We start from the raw sequence: 19017 nt of genomic DNA, 5'->3' as shown, positions 1-19017 counted from the left end.
ATTGATAGGTAATCTGTGCATTCTCCTAGGCCTTCCTTTTGCGATCCCAGAATGGTTTCAGAACGTGACTGCCAACAACTGATACCATGCTATCTAACTATTTTAAGGTAGGGAATACATAAATATTACAGTGTAAATTTTATAAAGCAGCCTTAATTTTTCCTAATCTTTTGTTAAAAGTAAATAATACCCCCAACTCCCCTAAAACCAGGAAAAATGGAAAATCATGTCATCATCCCTCAGTATTCACTTAGTATTATCAATCTACTTATTGTAGCTCTTAGCTGTCCCCCAAAATGTTAAATGATTCCTGGCTACTAGTTTCTTACTCCTATGCCAAAACATAAATCATGGTTCATAATCCAAAGGCTAGATTCATAAAAGAACTAAGCCAAAATCAAGTAAATCACATCATGCAAACCACTCACTTTCAGCCTTGGTTAACTGTGAAAATCTTAATTTCTTACAGAACAGCAATGTTAATTTTTTCTCTGTGTCTCTACTATGTAGAGTGAAAGAAGCCATGTCAGAAATATTGGTTTTTGCTTTGCTTTATAAAACTACACAGGGCCTCTTTTTACTTGCCTTCTCCAAGCCCTTACAACCCCCCCTTTTTTTTAGATTTTACAGGAAAAGATGCTGAGCTGTCAGAAGAAGCAAGAAACAGGAACTTGACATTTAACAACAAGGGAAAAGAGCTAAAGCAAACTGACCATAAATTGTCATGAGAGGCAAGATGTAGAATAAACGCCTGCACAGCCAACCAGCTATAGTCCTGTGTGCACATAGCTGGACGCAATTGAAAAAGAGAGCATGGGAGGAACATCAGAATATCTCATGCATCTTCCATACAGAGAAGGATGGACCAAAGAAAGAGAGATGATGTTGCATCATTGTGGTTTGAAAGGGAGGAAGAGAGAGGAAGGCAACCTGGCCTCCTGGGGCAAATCAGCCCTGCTGGTTCCTGCTGTCTCCAGCACCCCGCCCCCCTTCAGCTTGTCATGCCTCAGAGATCTACAAAGTAGAACAAACAGCAAAGTGCAGAAAGGAAGACGCTCCATCTTAGAAACATTTTAAAAGATGTTTCCCCATGCTTTATTTCCCTTCCTGCACTATTCCTTTTCTTTCCTAATTCCTTCGAGCAGGACCAAACTTTAGGCCCAATTTTATAACCATTTATTAAACTTTTAAGTAAAAAAAAAAAGTAAACATCCAGATCTAATCTGATTCCTAAATTCATGCTATAGCTTACCCACAGAACATGAAGGGGTGTGGCTCAAATCTTGTGTATGCTGTTCCTAAAAAGGATTTCCCATAGAAAAATATGGAACTCCAGCAAACCACATGCCGACGCTGGTCTGCTTCTATAATAGAGCAATTGTACTATAAGTTGCTCCAAAAACCCACCGCCATTGAGTTTATATAGAGCCAATAAATATTAGACTAAAAAAAAAAGTCAAAATAACCTTATCCAATACTCCTAGCTAAAATTGTTACCTATTTCTTAGGATGACTTGACACCTGTAGCTAAAGTTCCATCCTGGCTTGTATGGACGTTTTTCCAGCATCTTGTAGATTACAACCTTTTATCAGAAGGTCAGGAACTATGTTTTCTAGCCCTGATTCTTGCTTGCTCCTCAGACAACTGCCTCCAGTTTCCAAAAGAACAGCAGCTCTTCCATAGGGAGAGGGAGAATGTTGGGGAAATCTGGCTTTTGCTAACTTCACTCACAACAGTACCTTTGCAGGACTTCTTCAGTATATTTGCCAGTTGTTCAAGGCTGTAGGAAAATGGGAAGCACTGCTATTAATACAAATATACATACTTAAAAGATTATAATTTGGAAAGAGACTGAAGGATGGGACAGCTTATCCAAACCCATGGTCTCTTTCTCACCCATTAAATAATGTAGGATTTATCAACCTCCCCTTCAATAATGTATAAGAAGCAAACCCATATATAAGAAAGGAAGTGTCATATTCCCCTGATCATTTGAACTCTTTTCAAGAACTGCAAGAGCATTTTTTTCCTGGCTTGCTTTTTGGAAAAAAAAAAATCCATCCAACAAGCAATGCACATCTCAGCATTTCCTGTAATACAAGAAACTTGGAGTCACATTTCCAGGGTTCTGTGATTTAGCCTCTTAAAGAGGACAATGTATCACAGGCCAAACTAAAATGTATTTAAAACAATTTGCAGATTTAACTCTAATTTTTGTCACATACACAAAATTTGTATCAGTTACAGGACTGTTACATTTTAAGGTGCTGCAAGGTGCAGAGAGAAAGAGGAGGAAAATGTATTCCAGTTGTCACCAGAAATGAGAAATCCAAATGTCAAAAGAGTTCCGCAGCTACAGAGCACATGATGCGGAGAGTAAATGAATTTTGTGTGATTGCCTAAATTCAGGGCAAGGCAAAATTACAAGAATTGCTCCATCTACTTTATAAACAGCTCCTTAGCGTTTTGAAGAATGTGTCTCCTCCTTGGCAACAGTTGACTTGCTGATGCAGAGAAGCCTCCCAAATCAATGAGCAATCAACAATAGCCTGTTGTTTCGCATGACAAGAGGGTGAGTGCTTCAGGCACCTGGGATAATTCTCCCCAAGTTATGTAACAGGCCCAGGGGATGTATTAAGCAATGACAAAGAGAGTGAGTTATTTTCTTCCAGCTGATGCAGAAGGACAGCAATACAGGATGGAGAATAATGCTAAAATACCTGTGGGCTCCCTAAACTGGGAATATAGCCAAGTGAACTGGAAAAACATTCAACCTCAGAACACAGCTGCTTTTCAATTACAAATAAATCCAGAAATAAATTCTGTCTCATATTTCAAACGTACTGATGAGGGTTTGGCACTGAGGAAGTTACTGCTGCTTTGCTTACTTACCCTTAGATATGTACACTAAGTATATATTGCCTAGAACATATATAGAGGAATTTGGTGCCTTTCAGATGAGCTTAGATTTCCTTCATGTGGGCCTTCCAGAAGCAACAGCCACTTGTACTCTCATCACAAATCATTCACAGAACATTTTGCATTGGCACAAATATCATTCTAAATTATTTCTCTGTGATTCTAAGACCCCTCTGTGCTTCAAGTGCAGCACAAATACGCCATGAAGACCCTCAAAATCATCTTCCAACTTGATGAACGTGCAATAAAAGTGCAAATAAGGCAATCAATATTAAGTGCACACTCAATGTACATTTGGGGGAAAAAAGTCTTAGGCTTGTAGATACAGTGCCTTAACTGAACACAAGTAACTAGAAAAAATCTTGGCATTAGCGGATAACTAATTACTACATTAACTCAGTGACTGAGTTGACATATCATACTAAACCAAGTTCATTTGGGCTTGTGTCAGGAAGTGTGAAACCAATTATTGTGATTAGTAAACCATGATTTATAGCTGTGTTGAGCCAGGCCACCAGTAAGGTTTCAACACACCATGGTAAAAACAGACAGGGGCTTTGCAAGATATGTGGACTCTGTCGTGGTGGCAATGAAAAAGGCAAATTTTGTATGAGGTATTCTTGAGCATAAAAAATAAATTTACATTGCATTCTTGTATAAATCTATAGTGCAATCGCATTTGGAATACTGATTTGGTCTTAAAGTTATCAAAATGGAAAGATCCATTTGAAAATGTTTCAAATACATTAGTTAAAAATGACAATTATGGGACACAAGATTTATAAAAAATATGCATGGTAAGAAGTTTTCTTCCTTTCTTATAACGTATATTAACCAATGGGCAAGAGTACTGAGTCAGACATCTTAAAGCACGTTGCACAATGAATAATGTATGAAACTTCTGGCTACTAGTAAAAATTATGATTACAAGTGTAGGGGGGCTTGGAAAGGATTAGACCAACATTCACTGGATCCCTTCACCTTCAGATGCTATTTGCTATTTCTAAAATACCAGATTGTTATTGGTATTTTAACTCTAACTCCTAACCCAGAACCTAGTTTTCAGAAGAAAGTAAGTAGACTTATTATACAATCTTTGGATTGTATCAAATTAAATGATCAATTTTTGTAAAACAGCAAAGTTCCTTTTAAAACGTGAAACTTGTTTAGTTTGCTGTTAATATGCAATTAACACAATATAACATTTTGTCTCATGTGTACTGAACATGACAGGGAAAGTTCAGTATTAGTTGGGTATAATTATTTTACTGTTGGGGTGCTGTTTGGAAGTTAAAATATGGTTTGGGTTTGTCTACTATTGGCACGTTTTGAATAGAAACTTATAGGAATGCCAATGTAACTAGAGTGATAATCAATGCATATATTCCTCCTGGTTATATCTCCAAGACATTATGTCAAAACATTAAGAACTGTATATTTGTCATGTTCAGGAAGATGGCCAAACAAATTATAGTACAAGCAATTTGTTCAATTTTTGGAGTTTTGATATTTCGAGGTGTTTTTTTTTTAAATCCCATAAAGTTGCCATTACTAGTGTATATGTCATGATTTTATAAAAGAAGATTGGTTCATTCTCTTTACTGATAAACCAAAAAGATGGTTTGGTGCCAATTTAGGAAAGCTGCGTTAGACAAATACATTACATAAATTAAGTCTATTAAGGCCCATTGGTCATGACTCCTAAATGAAACTTCCATTGTTTCAGATACTATTTCATTTGGAACAAACTATGAAAGACTTGTTTTCAAAGCCAGTTTGTGAGCAGTCCCAAAGCATGCAGCTGACTGCTATAGGAAAAAGGATGCTGGATTAGCAAACTTTTGTCTGATTTAGAAGTGGTCCTGCAGGATTTCTAAGATTTTATTTTTAGAATAAATATAAACATATCAAAATATTATGCAACTTGTTCTCCCTGACTAATACAACTACAAATATGTTGATCTATCATAACATTAATTAGGAAATACTTATTAGCTTTGCAAATAATACATTAAAATTTACCTGTACAGTAAAGCGATTATGTGTACATAATGGGGAAGAAAACACAGAAATCTGTGTAGGACCCAGAAGATCATATGTACAGTGAATATTTTTTTTACTTACGATTCAGGAATATTTAAAATGTACCTCAAAACCATCATTATCTGCACTTAGAGATATGAATTATCTCTCTTACATCATTATACTAAGAAAACAAGATTGTAGTAACACAATATTAAGTATGTAACTGTCATATGTTGTCCACCCAGAAATGAAGGTTACCCATATCTGGAAGAACTATCACTATTATGCTTCTCATCTTGCTTTCCAGTTAACAGATCACCCCACTGCATATTATGTAAAAGAAATGATTTGACATCCAGCATCTACTTGACCAATAAGCCATGGCCAATCTCAACTCCCAGATCACTGGATGATACATTTCCTCAAATAATAATGTCACATTCTCATTTTGTATTGTAGAAACAGCATAGATTTTGTGCCTACAAATATAGCAGTTAACATAGGGTATAATAATTATGGTCTATTAACAACTCAAATCAAGTCTTGCAAACTGCCAGAATGCCATATAATTTTACAGATTAGTTCACGTTTCTCTCCAACATTGCTTAACTGGGCCAACTAAAGAGGTGTGAGGTATGTGTAACATGGCTGGATATGGCACTGAGGTCCCATGATAGCACAGGTATACACCAAGGAACCAGCATGTACAACAGCTCTGATGCAAATAAAATTACTCAAAATTCTACCCAGCCTAATTGTCCATTTCCATGCATTAGCTATGTATAAAACATGAGAGCTAGTGAGGTTCTATCTAGATTTTTCCAGATCTGAAATTAAGTTCAACCTCAGCAAGCAATTCTGTGTTATGTAGTTCAAACCATAAAGTTAGAGTGGGGATTGTGATCATTGATAAATATTAAAACCAAGAACACCAGGTTTCTTATCTATTCCCACATAGTTCATAACTGGAAAATAATCTTCCACAAGTAAGACGTTTGATATCGGCTTAATTGTTACAGTTTTACCATGGTAGTAAGCAAGATGGGAAGAACAGTTCAGGGAAAAGGAGCAGCTCTGGCTTCTATTGGTATTTTCACTGTATAGCTGTATATACACAGACACTTACTACTAATGGTATATTCTGCGAAGCATAAAGTTGTGTTTACATTACTCTGTGTTAATTTATATACAGAATTCTATGGATTAAGTGTAAACAAACAAAACAAACAACATTTTTCATTATAATGTTTGTCTGCTCTATATTTCCCCAAAGAAAATGAGACACAAGGAATTATCAGAAAAAAGGCATTATATTTCGGCTTACACCATATTTCAAACTGATTTTGGTTTCAAACAATCAAATCTGAAAGTCTATTTTATAACAATAAATGACCCAGACAACCGTAATTCAAGAAAGAGGGAAAGGGAAAAATAAAAAGAGATGTCCATCACACTTAATATAGAAACCAAGGCTTGGTCTCTTCCACAGGAACACTCCGAGGAATGTTAGTTTCAGTTGTTTGAGCTTCTTCCCCTTCCCTTTGGTGTTGTTACTAACAAAAGGTCCATTGTTTGGTTAAAGCAAAGCAACAGTCTTTTTTTTCTGCAGTCTTACAGCAGCAAATTTCGTATTACCAGTAGGAAACACACATGCATGTACTGCAGTCAGACACACATACACACTCACAGACATTGTACAGTAGCCTGTTGCCGCTATCAAGAGAGCGAAACACAGACACTCAGTTCTTTTAAGTGGTCACTTGTTAGAATCATACTAACTTTTGGACTAAGGAAAAAAAATACTGCACAGGTCTTCCACATTAATGCTGCAAATCATCCCTTTGCAATGGATTGATTCCCCCCCCCCATTTGTTCAAAAAGCATCGCTGAAACCTGAAGGCACCTGAAGACAGCCCTGTTCTTTTGTGTGTTTTGGTTTTGTCATTTTAACTAGTGTGCTGGTCTGAAATTGCAAAGCCCCTGCCCTTTTGCATTGCAGCCCACTAATTGCAAGTTATATAAAGACCAAGTACTGGAAAAGGAGACCTTCTGCAAGGAGTCTCAACTTATAGCTACACATTTGCCTTAAAATTAAAATAAAAGGCAATGTCTGCAGCTCCCTCTCGCATAAACGCTATGTTTCAGGCTAACAACTTTTTTCTTTTTGGAAGAAACTGGTTCTTTACCAGCTTCAAGAAGAAAACATTTCTTACAGACTGCTGTAATCACAATGCGTAAGAGATTACAGCATTCTATTGACTGAATAGAAACCCACCCTCTTCTGGGAATTCATTTCAACTTCTCCATAGTACTACCTAACTATAGTGCCAAGGCCATCAAATGCCTCAGGCTTTTGGGAAGACACCTGAAAAGGGGGGTGGGGGGAATACACTAATAAGATGGGGGGGTGTTAAACACTAGTACTCCTTGTTCTCACACGTTCAAAGTTTCTGATCAAAAAATAAAGCAGATCCTGAAAACGTTTAAGGTGACAACCAACCAAATAAACCATCACCAAAATCAGCAATAGGAAAAGTTTTTTCTTCTCTCTCTATATAAATGATCACACTTTAAATCAAGTCCCTAACCAGTCAGAGGACAGGAGAGGCAATTTAGCACAGAAAAAGAAGAAAAGCCTAAACATGTCTGCCCCCTTCTCCACAGATTTTAAGCTACTCCCATAGTTACATCTGAAGAAAAAGATGAACCAATTTGTTTTTGGTTATATTTATCTTTTTTTGTAGATTATCCCTTCTGATTTTGTTTTTTTAGCTGGGAGATGTATTAGCATGAGAGTTTGGGGAGTCCTGCTCATTTATGGTGTTCAGGAGCACACACACAGGTTGTCTGGGGAGGTGGTGATGGTTGTGTTCTCCATGCTGTTCATCTGAAGCACTGAAAAGCCCTTCTTCCTCATCTCCATGGGGTGGATGGCCACTGCAACTATCACAGAAGTCCATGGATCCATCATCAATGAACCCATCTAACTCCTTGAGATCATCATCATGGTGGTCCTGGTTACAGATACAGATTTCAATTCCTGAATCCCCGGTGAACCTTCGGTGTCTGCCTGGTGTCTTGTCTTTAGCATCAGAAAAAGCGCTGTTGTGATCTAAGCTTTCTGAGTTGTAATCCTTAAGTAATTCTTCCTTGCATTCTGACTCCTTATCAGAAGTGGATACATGGTCAGCGGCATCTTCTAATTCCACCCTGCTGTTGGAATTCCTTGGCTCACCACATGTTGCTTTGGTGGTTGATTGCTCAACTAGTGGACTTGAGGATTCAGAATGCCCGATGCTTGGGGAGGCAGTGCTGTCCATATTTCCATTATTGCTTCCTGCTCCCGACAGAGTGACTGCCTGAGCTGGCTGTAGGTTTCTTGTATCTGGTGCTGTACTGCCATTGCCAGGTGGAATGCATTGCTGATGTAAGGCACTATATGGTGGGGGAGGGGTTGGAGGTCGATTCACCACTTCCTCATAGGGAGGTAGTAAATAATTTGGCAAAAATCCTAAATGGGAGGTAGGGAGGACAAGTTACTTCCATATTTCTTTATAGATCAAATCTAAATATCATTAAGACCCATTTTGTTCTATATAAATAACTAAATTTCTAGTCATTTTACTTTTTAAAGAAATCTGAATTTTTACTTAGGAAACAGCAATTGCTTAGGCAGTAACATGCAGGCAATATTCAAACCCACTCATGAAAGCAGTTTATGTGGCCTCTGATACAAGTGAGTGCCAAATTAGTTATCTGACCCATGACTAATCAAAACTCCTGAGAAGAAATGGAAATATATAGACATCTTACCACCCAGTATAAAACTAGAGATCCCTTTAACTAGTATTTCTTAGAAATAAATTTGACATATACATACTTTTCCTTTATACCACTTTTTCTTTCCATATTTCCTTTTCTTATCCCCTACCAAATCATAGATAATCTGGTATCCTACAGATATTTTGGATTACAATTCTTATAATCTGCACCATTATGTGGGATTTATAGGAATTGCACTACAGAAATCTGGAATTCATCAGATTGCCTACTTCTGTCTTACTAAATCTGTCTGCACTTTTTAGTAAAACAGAGACAAAAAAGTGGCATTAGTCACCGTTACAAATACTAATAACAAGAGGTCTTAGATATCTAGCTCCTTTCCCAATACTGCACTTCTTTTTTATTATAGCTCCATGACACTGATGTCTCAGCTCAGCTTTCATTAACTATAGTGGTACCTCGGGATATGAACGCCTCTACTAATGAACTTTTCGGGTTACGACCAGCTCTGGCTGCAAAAATTTACCTCGATGTGCGAACTCCGCCTCGGGGTATGGCCATTTTTCCGCCCTGACATGTGGTCCGTGGCCATTTTCCCACCCCTGACATGTGGTCCGTGGCCATTTTCCCACCCCTGACATGTGGTCCGCGGCCGTTTTCCCGCCCCTGACATGTGGTCCGCGGCCGTTTTCCCGCCGTGCCCGGCTGTTTTCCCGCCGTGCCGCACCGCGCCCGGCCATTTTCCCGCCACGCTGCGCCCGGCCGTTTTCCCGCCGCGCCCGGCCGTTTTCCCACCGCACCCAGCCGTTTTCCCGCCGCACCGTGCCCATTTTCCCGCCCCTGACGTGTGGTCCGCGGACGCCAGAATGGATTAACGGTAATTACATTGAACCTTAAGGGAAAATTTGCTTCGGGGTGCGACCAAATTCGGAGGGCGGAATGGATTAACCGGATTTACATTGAACCCTATGGGGAAATTTGCGTCAGGTTACGACCAACTCGGGATATGCCCAGAGTCACGGAACCGATTAAGTTCGTATCCCGAGGTACCACTGTATTTCTGCTTCTACCCAGACTAACCAGCAAATAAATCTCTCCTTCCTTTTTACAGCTAAAGCTGGAAAATACCTTAGAAGGGAGTATTACTCTACCATGCTTGATATAAAGTTAGTTCATGGTTTTATCTTTGTGTTTCAGTCAGTCATCTACTCAACTTAAATTTTACCCATACCAATAAAGGTTGGCCATGATAATTCTTCAACTAGAACAGTCAAGTTGCTAGAAAGGATAGGGCCCAGTCTCCCAGGATATTATAAACCTGCACTCTGTCCTCATCAACCAACCTTTCTGTACCATTCCTGCCACCTTTTTTTTGGGGGGGGGAATCCCTGTTGTATTCATGTTCCCACTCAATATAGCAATATTTTGGTCTTGATCTTTGAAGACAGCTACTCCTTGCATGCAGTACATACGGAAATAAAATGGCAGGGTGGAGTAGTTATGAGCTTCACGATAGGCAATCAAGTTAATTTCATGTTGCCTTTGTTGTGCCTGAAGTCTGTGTTTGGCGCGTCGGTGGTGGCAGACACAACAGCAACTCAAAATGATGATGATCGTCCATACTAGCCAGAACCCTGTGGAGAAAGGAAAAGGAGGAAAGTAAAGTAAATTTTATTCAGAGCATTTCTTCTTCAGAAGAAAAACTTTCTATATCTACAACTACTGCGTATGTGTGTGACCATTTGCAGCAAGTCTGCATCTGTCAATAGACCAACCGTCATGGGACATAAGTAGAAGCAACATGCAGAATTACAGTTTCATTTGCAGACTTATTCCAGATAACTGTAAATAAGAGTCATCACAAAGACTAAGAATGAAGGTTTGAATGAAAATGGCCTGTGAGGAGCCACCAGTTGATGATATGGAGGTCAAGTGATAATTGCTTATGACCAAAAAAAAAAAAAGCATATTTTAAGGCTGACTTCATGCTGACTAAGGTGAGAAAGTTCAATATGAATGGGAGAGACAGATCAAATAACCAAGACATTAAATGTGTGGTTATTATACAAAACATAGTCCTTCTGGTTTTATTTAGAAATAACAGTTTACTTAAGAGAGTAAACTGTTCATGATAAATCACCAAAATCAGAGACTGGAGTTCCTTAAAAGAATCCCAATGTTTAGAGGGAGGGAATGGGGACTATAATAAGTAGAATCATACCTAATGTTGAAAAAGTGAGCAGAGGGTTTTTTCCCCCCCTTTCTCATATAATGCCTGAACTTGAGACTTCAGTACAACTGAATAAATAAATTTGATAAATAAATAAATAAAAAACCTCGATTCTGAGCGTTTTAATTTTTACATAAAAGTTGTAAAAATGTATTGTTTTTACATAAAAGATAATTTAGGGAAAGATGAAAGTTATATAATCTGAACAAAAATGAGAACTGTAATCAAATTGGTACATATTACCATCTCTGGTGGCAATGCTTGTTCAGTTACTTATTTAGGGCAAAAATTTTGAGAATGTTGGGAAAATTACTCAGAAATCTGTGGTAATTAATCCAACTATTGATTTTTTTCATTACAACTGCAGCACAAAAAAATAAAATGCAATTGTTTTCTGTTAACTGCAAGCTCTCCTATTGCAAAACACTAGAAAATGTAAGTAATATCTTCCTTTGGATCAATGGTAGCTAAAATATGAAAATAGTACAGTTCTGGCTGAAAAATGTACATCACATCAAAGAATCTTAAGGAATATGTTAAATAAAAATTGTGCAAACCAATTTTGGTCTCCAGTGCTTTAGTTCTTTCAAAGAATGCCTCCTAATAGATCAGCTTCATCTAAATAAATGCATTTCTGAGCAAAACTGGTCAGTTTGTCTTAGTAAAATATTAAAAGAGAAAAAACACAATTCTTTGTCCTAAGGTACAGTACTACAGCAACATATATTTTTAAAGAGGTAAGACAAATTCATGGGAAAAAATACAATCAGAGGGCATATCTACATGTCCCCCTAAATTCAGCTTGAGGATGGCTGGCAGGACACAAACTTGTCCTCATCTGCAGCCCATTGGTAATATCATTTTCTGAACTGAAGATGAAATTTCCATCTTCTCTTAGCGCAAGCTTTGCTGTATTCTGTTTTAAGCAGCGACTGAGCTGACAATGTAGCAAACAATAGGATCTCCCCTCTGGTCTCCACCTTATGATGTGTCTGCACACGGGTTGGCAGGTCACATGCAGCAGCTGCACTGGCTAACTGCAGACATGTTGTGTGGGTTGTATGCAGTTGCAATGCTGGCTGTAGAGAGAGATCCCACACTTTTGCTTCCAAATAATCTGCATGGGTGGGCAAGTCACACACAGTGGAAGTTTTCCAGTAAAGGAGAAGAGGAGAGAATCCCCAAGCACCTGACTCAGGGAGGGGGTCTGACATGGCGAGGGATTAGGTGCTGCAGGAGTGACCAGAAGTGGGAGCCTTCCATGGTTTACTGTGATCCCCCCATCCTCATCAGATTTTGACAAACAGTCCACCTACCATTCTAGCCATCTTATCCATCCGCACCCACATTGAGAATAGAATGATTTTTCCCCCCTACCAGCAGGAAAATCTACCAGCCACTGCACCTTAATTTGCCCAGCAGTAAACTATTAGAACAGCATAGTTGCTGGTCTCATTACCAATGCAGAATACAGCCCATTTATTCTGACATAGAAAATTTATCCTGGAATACTTTGTACTATCCTACTGACAACTGGAAGACAGCATGTTCAACTAGTCATCTGAATGCGCCTAAAGACTGCTCTTCACTGGTATAATGAACTGCTTATTGTACTATTTTACTAAAGCTTCATATACATTTTCAATATTATGCTTCAGGTTGCCCTGTTTTCCTCCTTTCATCTCATTGTGCAGATTATCTTCTCATAGTATGTAGCAAAACAAAACAAAACAGATTTTAATACTCACCAGAGATCTGTGGACAATCCTAGCTTCTAACAAGCTTTTCTGCATGATATGCATGTATAAATGCGTACATGTATTTAGTACATTCCACACACTCTTTTTATGTGTAATCATAAAGCATGTTATGGGCACAGAAGGTGCCCTTTTCCTACCTAGTCACAGTTACTGAAAAAGTTCTGTGGTTACAGGCTTTACAGACGACAGAAATAATATGAAAGTATTTGACATTGTTATCTCAGTTTGCTAATTGTGGTATGAAACAATCAGTACCTCTACAAATAAACATTAAAAGTAACAACATATGATATTGACAGGGTGTTATGATAGACAACTTTGCCATGAAAGCACTTAAGGGGACAACCCTGTTAAAGTTAGATCATGGCTTACCAGTACCTGAATGGAAGATTAACTGAAAATATTTAGAATATATATAAGAAATTGCTTGAGTAAAAATTAAAATAAACATAAGCAGTCAATCATAGAAGTTATTCTGAAAAATCATATACTTTGTTAGGCATGTAATATGAAATAAGATATTTTTTGGTCAGTGTCAGGGGTCAGCAACATTCATACAGCCTCCTAGCCCCCAATTTCTAGCTCCCTGAGAACATCCAAATCATGCCACTGAAATTCAACAATCAAAATGCTGATTTGAGGCAACTTTATTTTAAACTTGTTTTGCTAAAATAAGAATTTCAATTCCTAAACAAAACTTCACTCTGCCCTCATTTTCACATGTCAAGAAAAGAATATGACAGCAGGACCAGGATCCAGTCAGAGATTAAAACCAGCATCTTGTTCCCATGATAGCCAATCACATGCCAATGGGAAGCCTACAAACAGGACACCTACAGCTATACCTTCCCAATAGATGCATATAGAAGGTATATAGAATGATATAGCCTCTGATAATTTAAGATACTATACTATGTTCGTATAGTATCATATCTCCAGCAGAATATATGATATATAGCAGAAGAGCTGTCAAAGGTTTTCTGAGTGGTCACCTTGCCTTGAAAAGCAGCTCATTAAGCTTCAATATATTATCAGAAAGAAAAAAAAATGTAGTTGGCTAAACATGCTGTTAAAAAGGATGACTTCTCAAAGCTTACCTTACTCATTGGCAGGGTATATGTATATACACACAAACCCACAATGGAACTGAAACTAAGTACTTGTGATTGAGTGGAGGAGGAGGAGGAGGAGGAAGAATACAGCAACAGGAAAAACCCCAAGAGTTGTTCTAGAATTGAGGTGTGTCTGTCTTGGACTGTAGGATGATTTCAAATAGAGAGCTGTTTTTAGGTTGATACCTGCAAGCCACAAATAAACTGTACATTTAAGACCGGAGGGACACACAATTTCTAATAGAAATAGAAAGCTACCATTAGCTAAAGTTTTCTATGGATACAAACTGCCATTGCTTTAGGTTTTGGTAACTCTATAGGAAAAGTCCTATATTCTTTGAAGATACAGTGGTACCTCGGTTCACAAACTTAATTCGTTCTGCAACTCTGGTCACGACCCAAATTGGTCGCGACCTGAATCAAATTTCCCCATAAGGTTCAATGTAAATACGGTTAATCTGTTCTGACCCCTCCAAATTTGGTCGCCAACCGATTTTGGCCGCGTCCCAAATCAAATTTCCCCATAAGGTTCAATGTAATTATGGTTAATCCGTTCTGAACTATATGTTTTTTTTTTTTAAACTACAAAAATATGACACAAAGTACAGTACGAAGAGAGAGAACGCTAACCTTGCTCGACGCGACTTCTGGCGTGGAGGACAGGAAGGCTGGGGGTGAGGCGGTTATTGCTTGGAGGGAGAGTCCCCCTCCCTACAGGAAGCCGCGACCACGTGTCATGGGAGGGAAAATGGCCGCGGATCATGTTCATCACCCAATCCGGCGTTTGCGAACGGAGGCAAAATTTTGCGAACGGAGCTGTTCATGACCTGAATTGGTCGTGAACAGAAGCGTTCGTGACCCGAGGTACTAATCTAGTTTTTCACTTTTTAGAGCGCAACTCCAGTAATCAGTAAGCTGAAGCAATGTATATTATCTTAAAACGTCAAATTCTGTATACTAATAAAACTGATATATTCAGATAACAGGTCAGTAAATTTGTATTACATTGTTTTATACAGCTTACTCTGTTTTCAAGTTCTAAAGAATACTGTTACAAGAAGTAAATTAAAAGAGAAAGGAGAATATGGAGACTGGAGACAAGCTGGCAACACGAGATGAAATGCTATATGGAGAAGCAATAAAAAACTGAAGCTCCATTCCCAGCTATTGAATAGACAGTTTAAACCCTGTCTGAGTTTGTAGTTTTTCTGATTCTACCAATAATAGTTTCTCAATCTTTCTGTAGAATCATGGAATATATATTTGCTTTCTTAAGGAGGCAAAGGAAATATTAATATCGCAGAAACCTGTAATACAGAAACTTGTTCTTCTAGATACTGCTGAACTACCATCCCAGAAGTCTGAACCATCTTGGTGAGAGATGCTAGGAGACATCGCTCAGCAATATCTGGAAGGTTTCAGATTCACCATCTCTGCTACAGATAATTGGGATACATATTACAGTGTCCATAGTTACCTTTCTACTCATGGAAAGCTATTTCTTTAACAACAGGGACTTTTAGAAACTGTCTCCAGATTTCATCTCAAATAAAATATTCTTCCTAAGTTGGCATATAAAGATTCTAACTACTCAAATCATCCACTTTACAGCAACAGATGATAAGTAGTAAAACAGAAAAATCTTTAAGCAGCCAGAAGAATGTTTCCCCAATGGAAAGAGTCAAAGCAAAAAGCTCACTTGAGAGAAGAGCCTTTTATCCTCTACAGAATGGGAAAACATGTTTTCTTTTTCACTGTTCAAGAGCAGGAACAGAGTAGTCTGCCCGAGAGTTCACAATAGGTGAAATGTGGGTAGGTGCCACTACTTTACTAGCAGCAAACCTCACTAGAGCCAAACCAAACGCATAGCAAATAATTTCTTCACCTTCTCCAAGAAGCATGCCTTTGCCTTCAGACTACCTTGCTCAAAAGAAACTGATTAGTTCTGATAATGAATGCAGAGCAAGTGAACAAAGCAGGCAAGACATTTTACAGTGAATTAAGAAAGGTCCTGATTCAAGTTTATTCCCCCCCCCCTTTTTTTTCTGCCTTTGAGTCAGTCTTGACTCCTGGTGACTGCCTGGACAAGTCCCTGCAGTTTTCTTGGCAAGATTTCAGAAGTGGTTTGCCAGTGCCTCCTTCCTAGGGTTGAGAGAGAGAGTGACTGGCCCAAGGTCATCCAGCTGGCTTCATGACTAAGGTGGGATCAGAACTCACGGTCTTCCAGTTTCTAGCCTGTTGCCTTAACTATTGCACTAAGTTGGCTCTCCTAAGTTTATCCTTAGGCATGAATTGTTAAACTTCATGGACTTTCTTAGACTGAACTGAGGCAAATAATTCCCACTTACACCCTTATCCTACAGGAATAGTGGCCTATTCTACAGAATTATATTAAAAATGTATTTGAAGGACTTATTGAAAGTTATTAACCAAACATATACAGGAAGGCACATATACATGTGTGCTCACACGCATACACTTAATATAAAAACACAAGATGAATGGAGCTTTCAGTTTCACTGTGTTCTCCAAAAACAGAAGTTTTCATTTGAAACAGTCAGAGAAGGAAGACAGTTTAATAAACAGATTTTGAGGGAGAAGTAATATTAATGTGGACATTATATAATGGCCCAGAAAAGGCAACCACCAGACTTCAAAAACACAACTTTTTGCACCAAAAACACTGCTGACTTCAACAGAGAAAAATACAGTGGTACCTCGGGATACGAACTTAATCCGTTCCGTGACTCTGGGCGTATCCCAAGTTGGTCGTAACCCAAAGGAAATTTCCCCATAGGGTTCAATGTAAATCCGGTTAATCCGTTCCGCCCTCCGAATTTGGTCACACCCCGAAGCAAATTTTCCCATAAGGTTCAATGTAATTACCGTTAATCCGTTCTGGCGTCCGTGGACCACACGTCAGGGGTGGGAAAACGGCCGGGCGCGGCGCAAAAACGGCCGGGCGCGGCGCAGTGCGGCACAAAAATGGCCGGGCGCCGTGTGGCGCGGTGGAAAAATGGCCGCGGACCATGTGTCAGGGGCGGAAAAATGGCTGCGGACGTGTCAGGGGCGGAAAAATGGCTGTGGACCACGTGTCAGGGCAGAAAAATGACCCTACCCCGAGGCGGAGTTCACACATCGAGGTAAATTTTTGCGGCCGGAGCTGGTCGTAACCCGAAAAGTTCGTTAGTAGAGGCGTTCGTATCCTGAGGTACCACTGTAGCTATAGCTCCCTAATCCTTATAGCAGAGTGAAATGATGCTTTGGATGAATATTTTATTAATCACTCTTTCGACTTTATCCAGATGGAGCAAGAATAAATCTGAAACATATGCAATTCACCTAATGAATTGAGTAGAATTAGGGTTAGCTCTTAAGAAAAGGTAATCACTGCCCTTGGAGAAACTTGTATAGAATCCCCAGTGAAATATATAAATTGTTGCAATTAAATAGGTGACTATTTAGCAGAACTGATCCTAAGATGGCTGCCTATCTGTTTTAAACCCTGTCCAGTCTAGTCTATAAGAACCATAGCATACACAAAATGCTTGCCACCTCTGGCTGGACTCATGATCTCCTGCTTCATCTCTGGATGGAATCTGCCAGATCATCTGGTATTGCTATCCATTCTGGTGAAAGGATGATATTGACCACTGGTTCCAGAAGACTGCGGTTTAGGAGAGATTTCTGCTCAATTTCAAGGCACTAGTTTTCATTCGATTTACTTATTTCTTAAATTTATATGGCCACCAACTCAACAAATGATTCTGGGCAGCTAACACTCAATTAAAAAGAAAAAGAGAAAAAGAAAAGAAAAACTGTTTAAGACAACACAATGCACTCAGAGCAATTCAACATACAAACAGGAACACCAAGATGGGTTCACCCAACAGCCTGGGCTGATGCCTAGAGGAAGAACTAGATCTTCAGTGCTTTACAAAGACTGGAAGGACTGGGGCCATCCACATCTTGGGGGGCATGTTTTCCAAAGGGCAGCTGCAAAAGGTGATGCAAAAGGCACACTTCCTTGGTCCGATTAGATGGTATTGTTTAATAAAGGGGACCTAAAACATGTCCACCCTGACAGACTTTGTGGGGTGAGCAGACTGGAGACAATAGGTCCAGCAGGTAAGTCAGCTCTATTCCCTGAAGGGCTTTACAGGTGATAACTAGCACCTTGAATTGCACCTGAAGCCCACTAGGAGACAGTGCAGATGGTATGTGGCATACTGAGATATGCCCATAGTATGTATTGCTGCATTCTGGACCAGCTATAGCTTCCAAGAGATCTTCAATGGCAGCCCCATGTAGAGTGCACTGTAATAATCCAGATGGGAGGTGATCAAAGCATGAGTGACAGTGATCAGGAATGGGCACAACTGGTATACAATGTGGATCTGTGTAAAGGTCCTCCTAGCCAGAAGCGAACCTGTTCTAGAAGGTCCCACAAACTGCACACCAGCTGTCTGGGAAGAGTTACCCCATTAATAATCAAAGATGATAAATCCTCAGTTCCAGGAAGTCTAAAACCCACAGCTGGTAGGACTGAGCCTGTTCTTCCCCAAACAGGCCCTTATAATGTGAAGAAACTGCAAGAGCATCTTGACAGCATCACTTGGTTGGCCTGGGGTAGAGACAAATAACATTAACATCAGCAGATTGAAGATACCTAACTCCATGCCACTTGATGACCTTTCCAGCTGATGTTAAACAAGAGTAGGGAGAGAGAAAGAGCCCTGAGGAACCCTACAAAGCAGAGGTTTAAGGCTAGATCTTTCTGACCCTCCCCTCAACACTAACTGGAATTGGCCCTGGAGGAAGCAGGAGAACCACCGTCTCCCATCCCCAACCCGCTTAGTGCATGGTATCAAAAAAGCTAGGACAGATCAAGAATGGTCAGGATAGATGCACTACTGTAATCCCAGTCCCTCCAAAGGTCACCAGCAAGTACAACCAATGGTATCTCAGTATGCCCATATAACATCCAGGTCTGAGCACTGACTGAATATTGGAGTCAACCTGGGTCTGACTGTAGTATTTCTGTATGTTCTTGGATTTGCCATAAGTATCACTAGTTCATCAAGATAGAAAACCATGATCTTTGTAGCCTATATGGGGCTAGAAGCATGACTTCGGCTGTTTGTGGGCCATTCTCATTAAATTCAGGATAGGTCGAAATGCCTACAG

General features: G+C 39.3%; 1 protein-coding gene across 3 annotated transcripts in view; it reads right to left on the bottom strand.

Moving 5' to 3' along the window:
- Nucleotides 1–6483: 6483 nt before the first annotated feature.
- Nucleotides 6484–19017, bottom strand: part of WBP1L (WW domain binding protein 1 like) — a 46389-nt gene continuing 33855 nt past the window's right edge. For 2 of the 3 annotated variants that reach the window (XM_088131705.1, XM_088131706.1), the window contains exons 3-4: nt 10072–10362; nt 6484–8456 (exon numbers count right to left, since the gene is read on the bottom strand). In XM_088131705.1, the coding sequence (XP_087987831.1) occupies nt 7714–8456; nt 10072–10362 (1034 nt within the window). In that variant the 3' untranslated portion in view covers nt 6484–7713. The remainder of the gene's footprint in view (nt 8457–10071; nt 10363–19017) is intronic. The other variant, XM_007421038.4, reaches the window with a different exon arrangement.

This window comes from Python bivittatus, unplaced genomic scaffold (genome assembly GCF_059951505.1).
Source record: "Python bivittatus isolate LINGU-HERP-01145 unplaced genomic scaffold, Pbiv_v1 ctg000980_np1212, whole genome shotgun sequence".
Classification (NCBI taxonomy): domain Eukaryota; kingdom Metazoa; phylum Chordata; class Lepidosauria; order Squamata; family Pythonidae; genus Python; species Python bivittatus.
The sequence above is the reverse complement of the archived record's forward strand: the minus strand, read 5'-3'. Positions and strand labels throughout refer to the sequence as shown.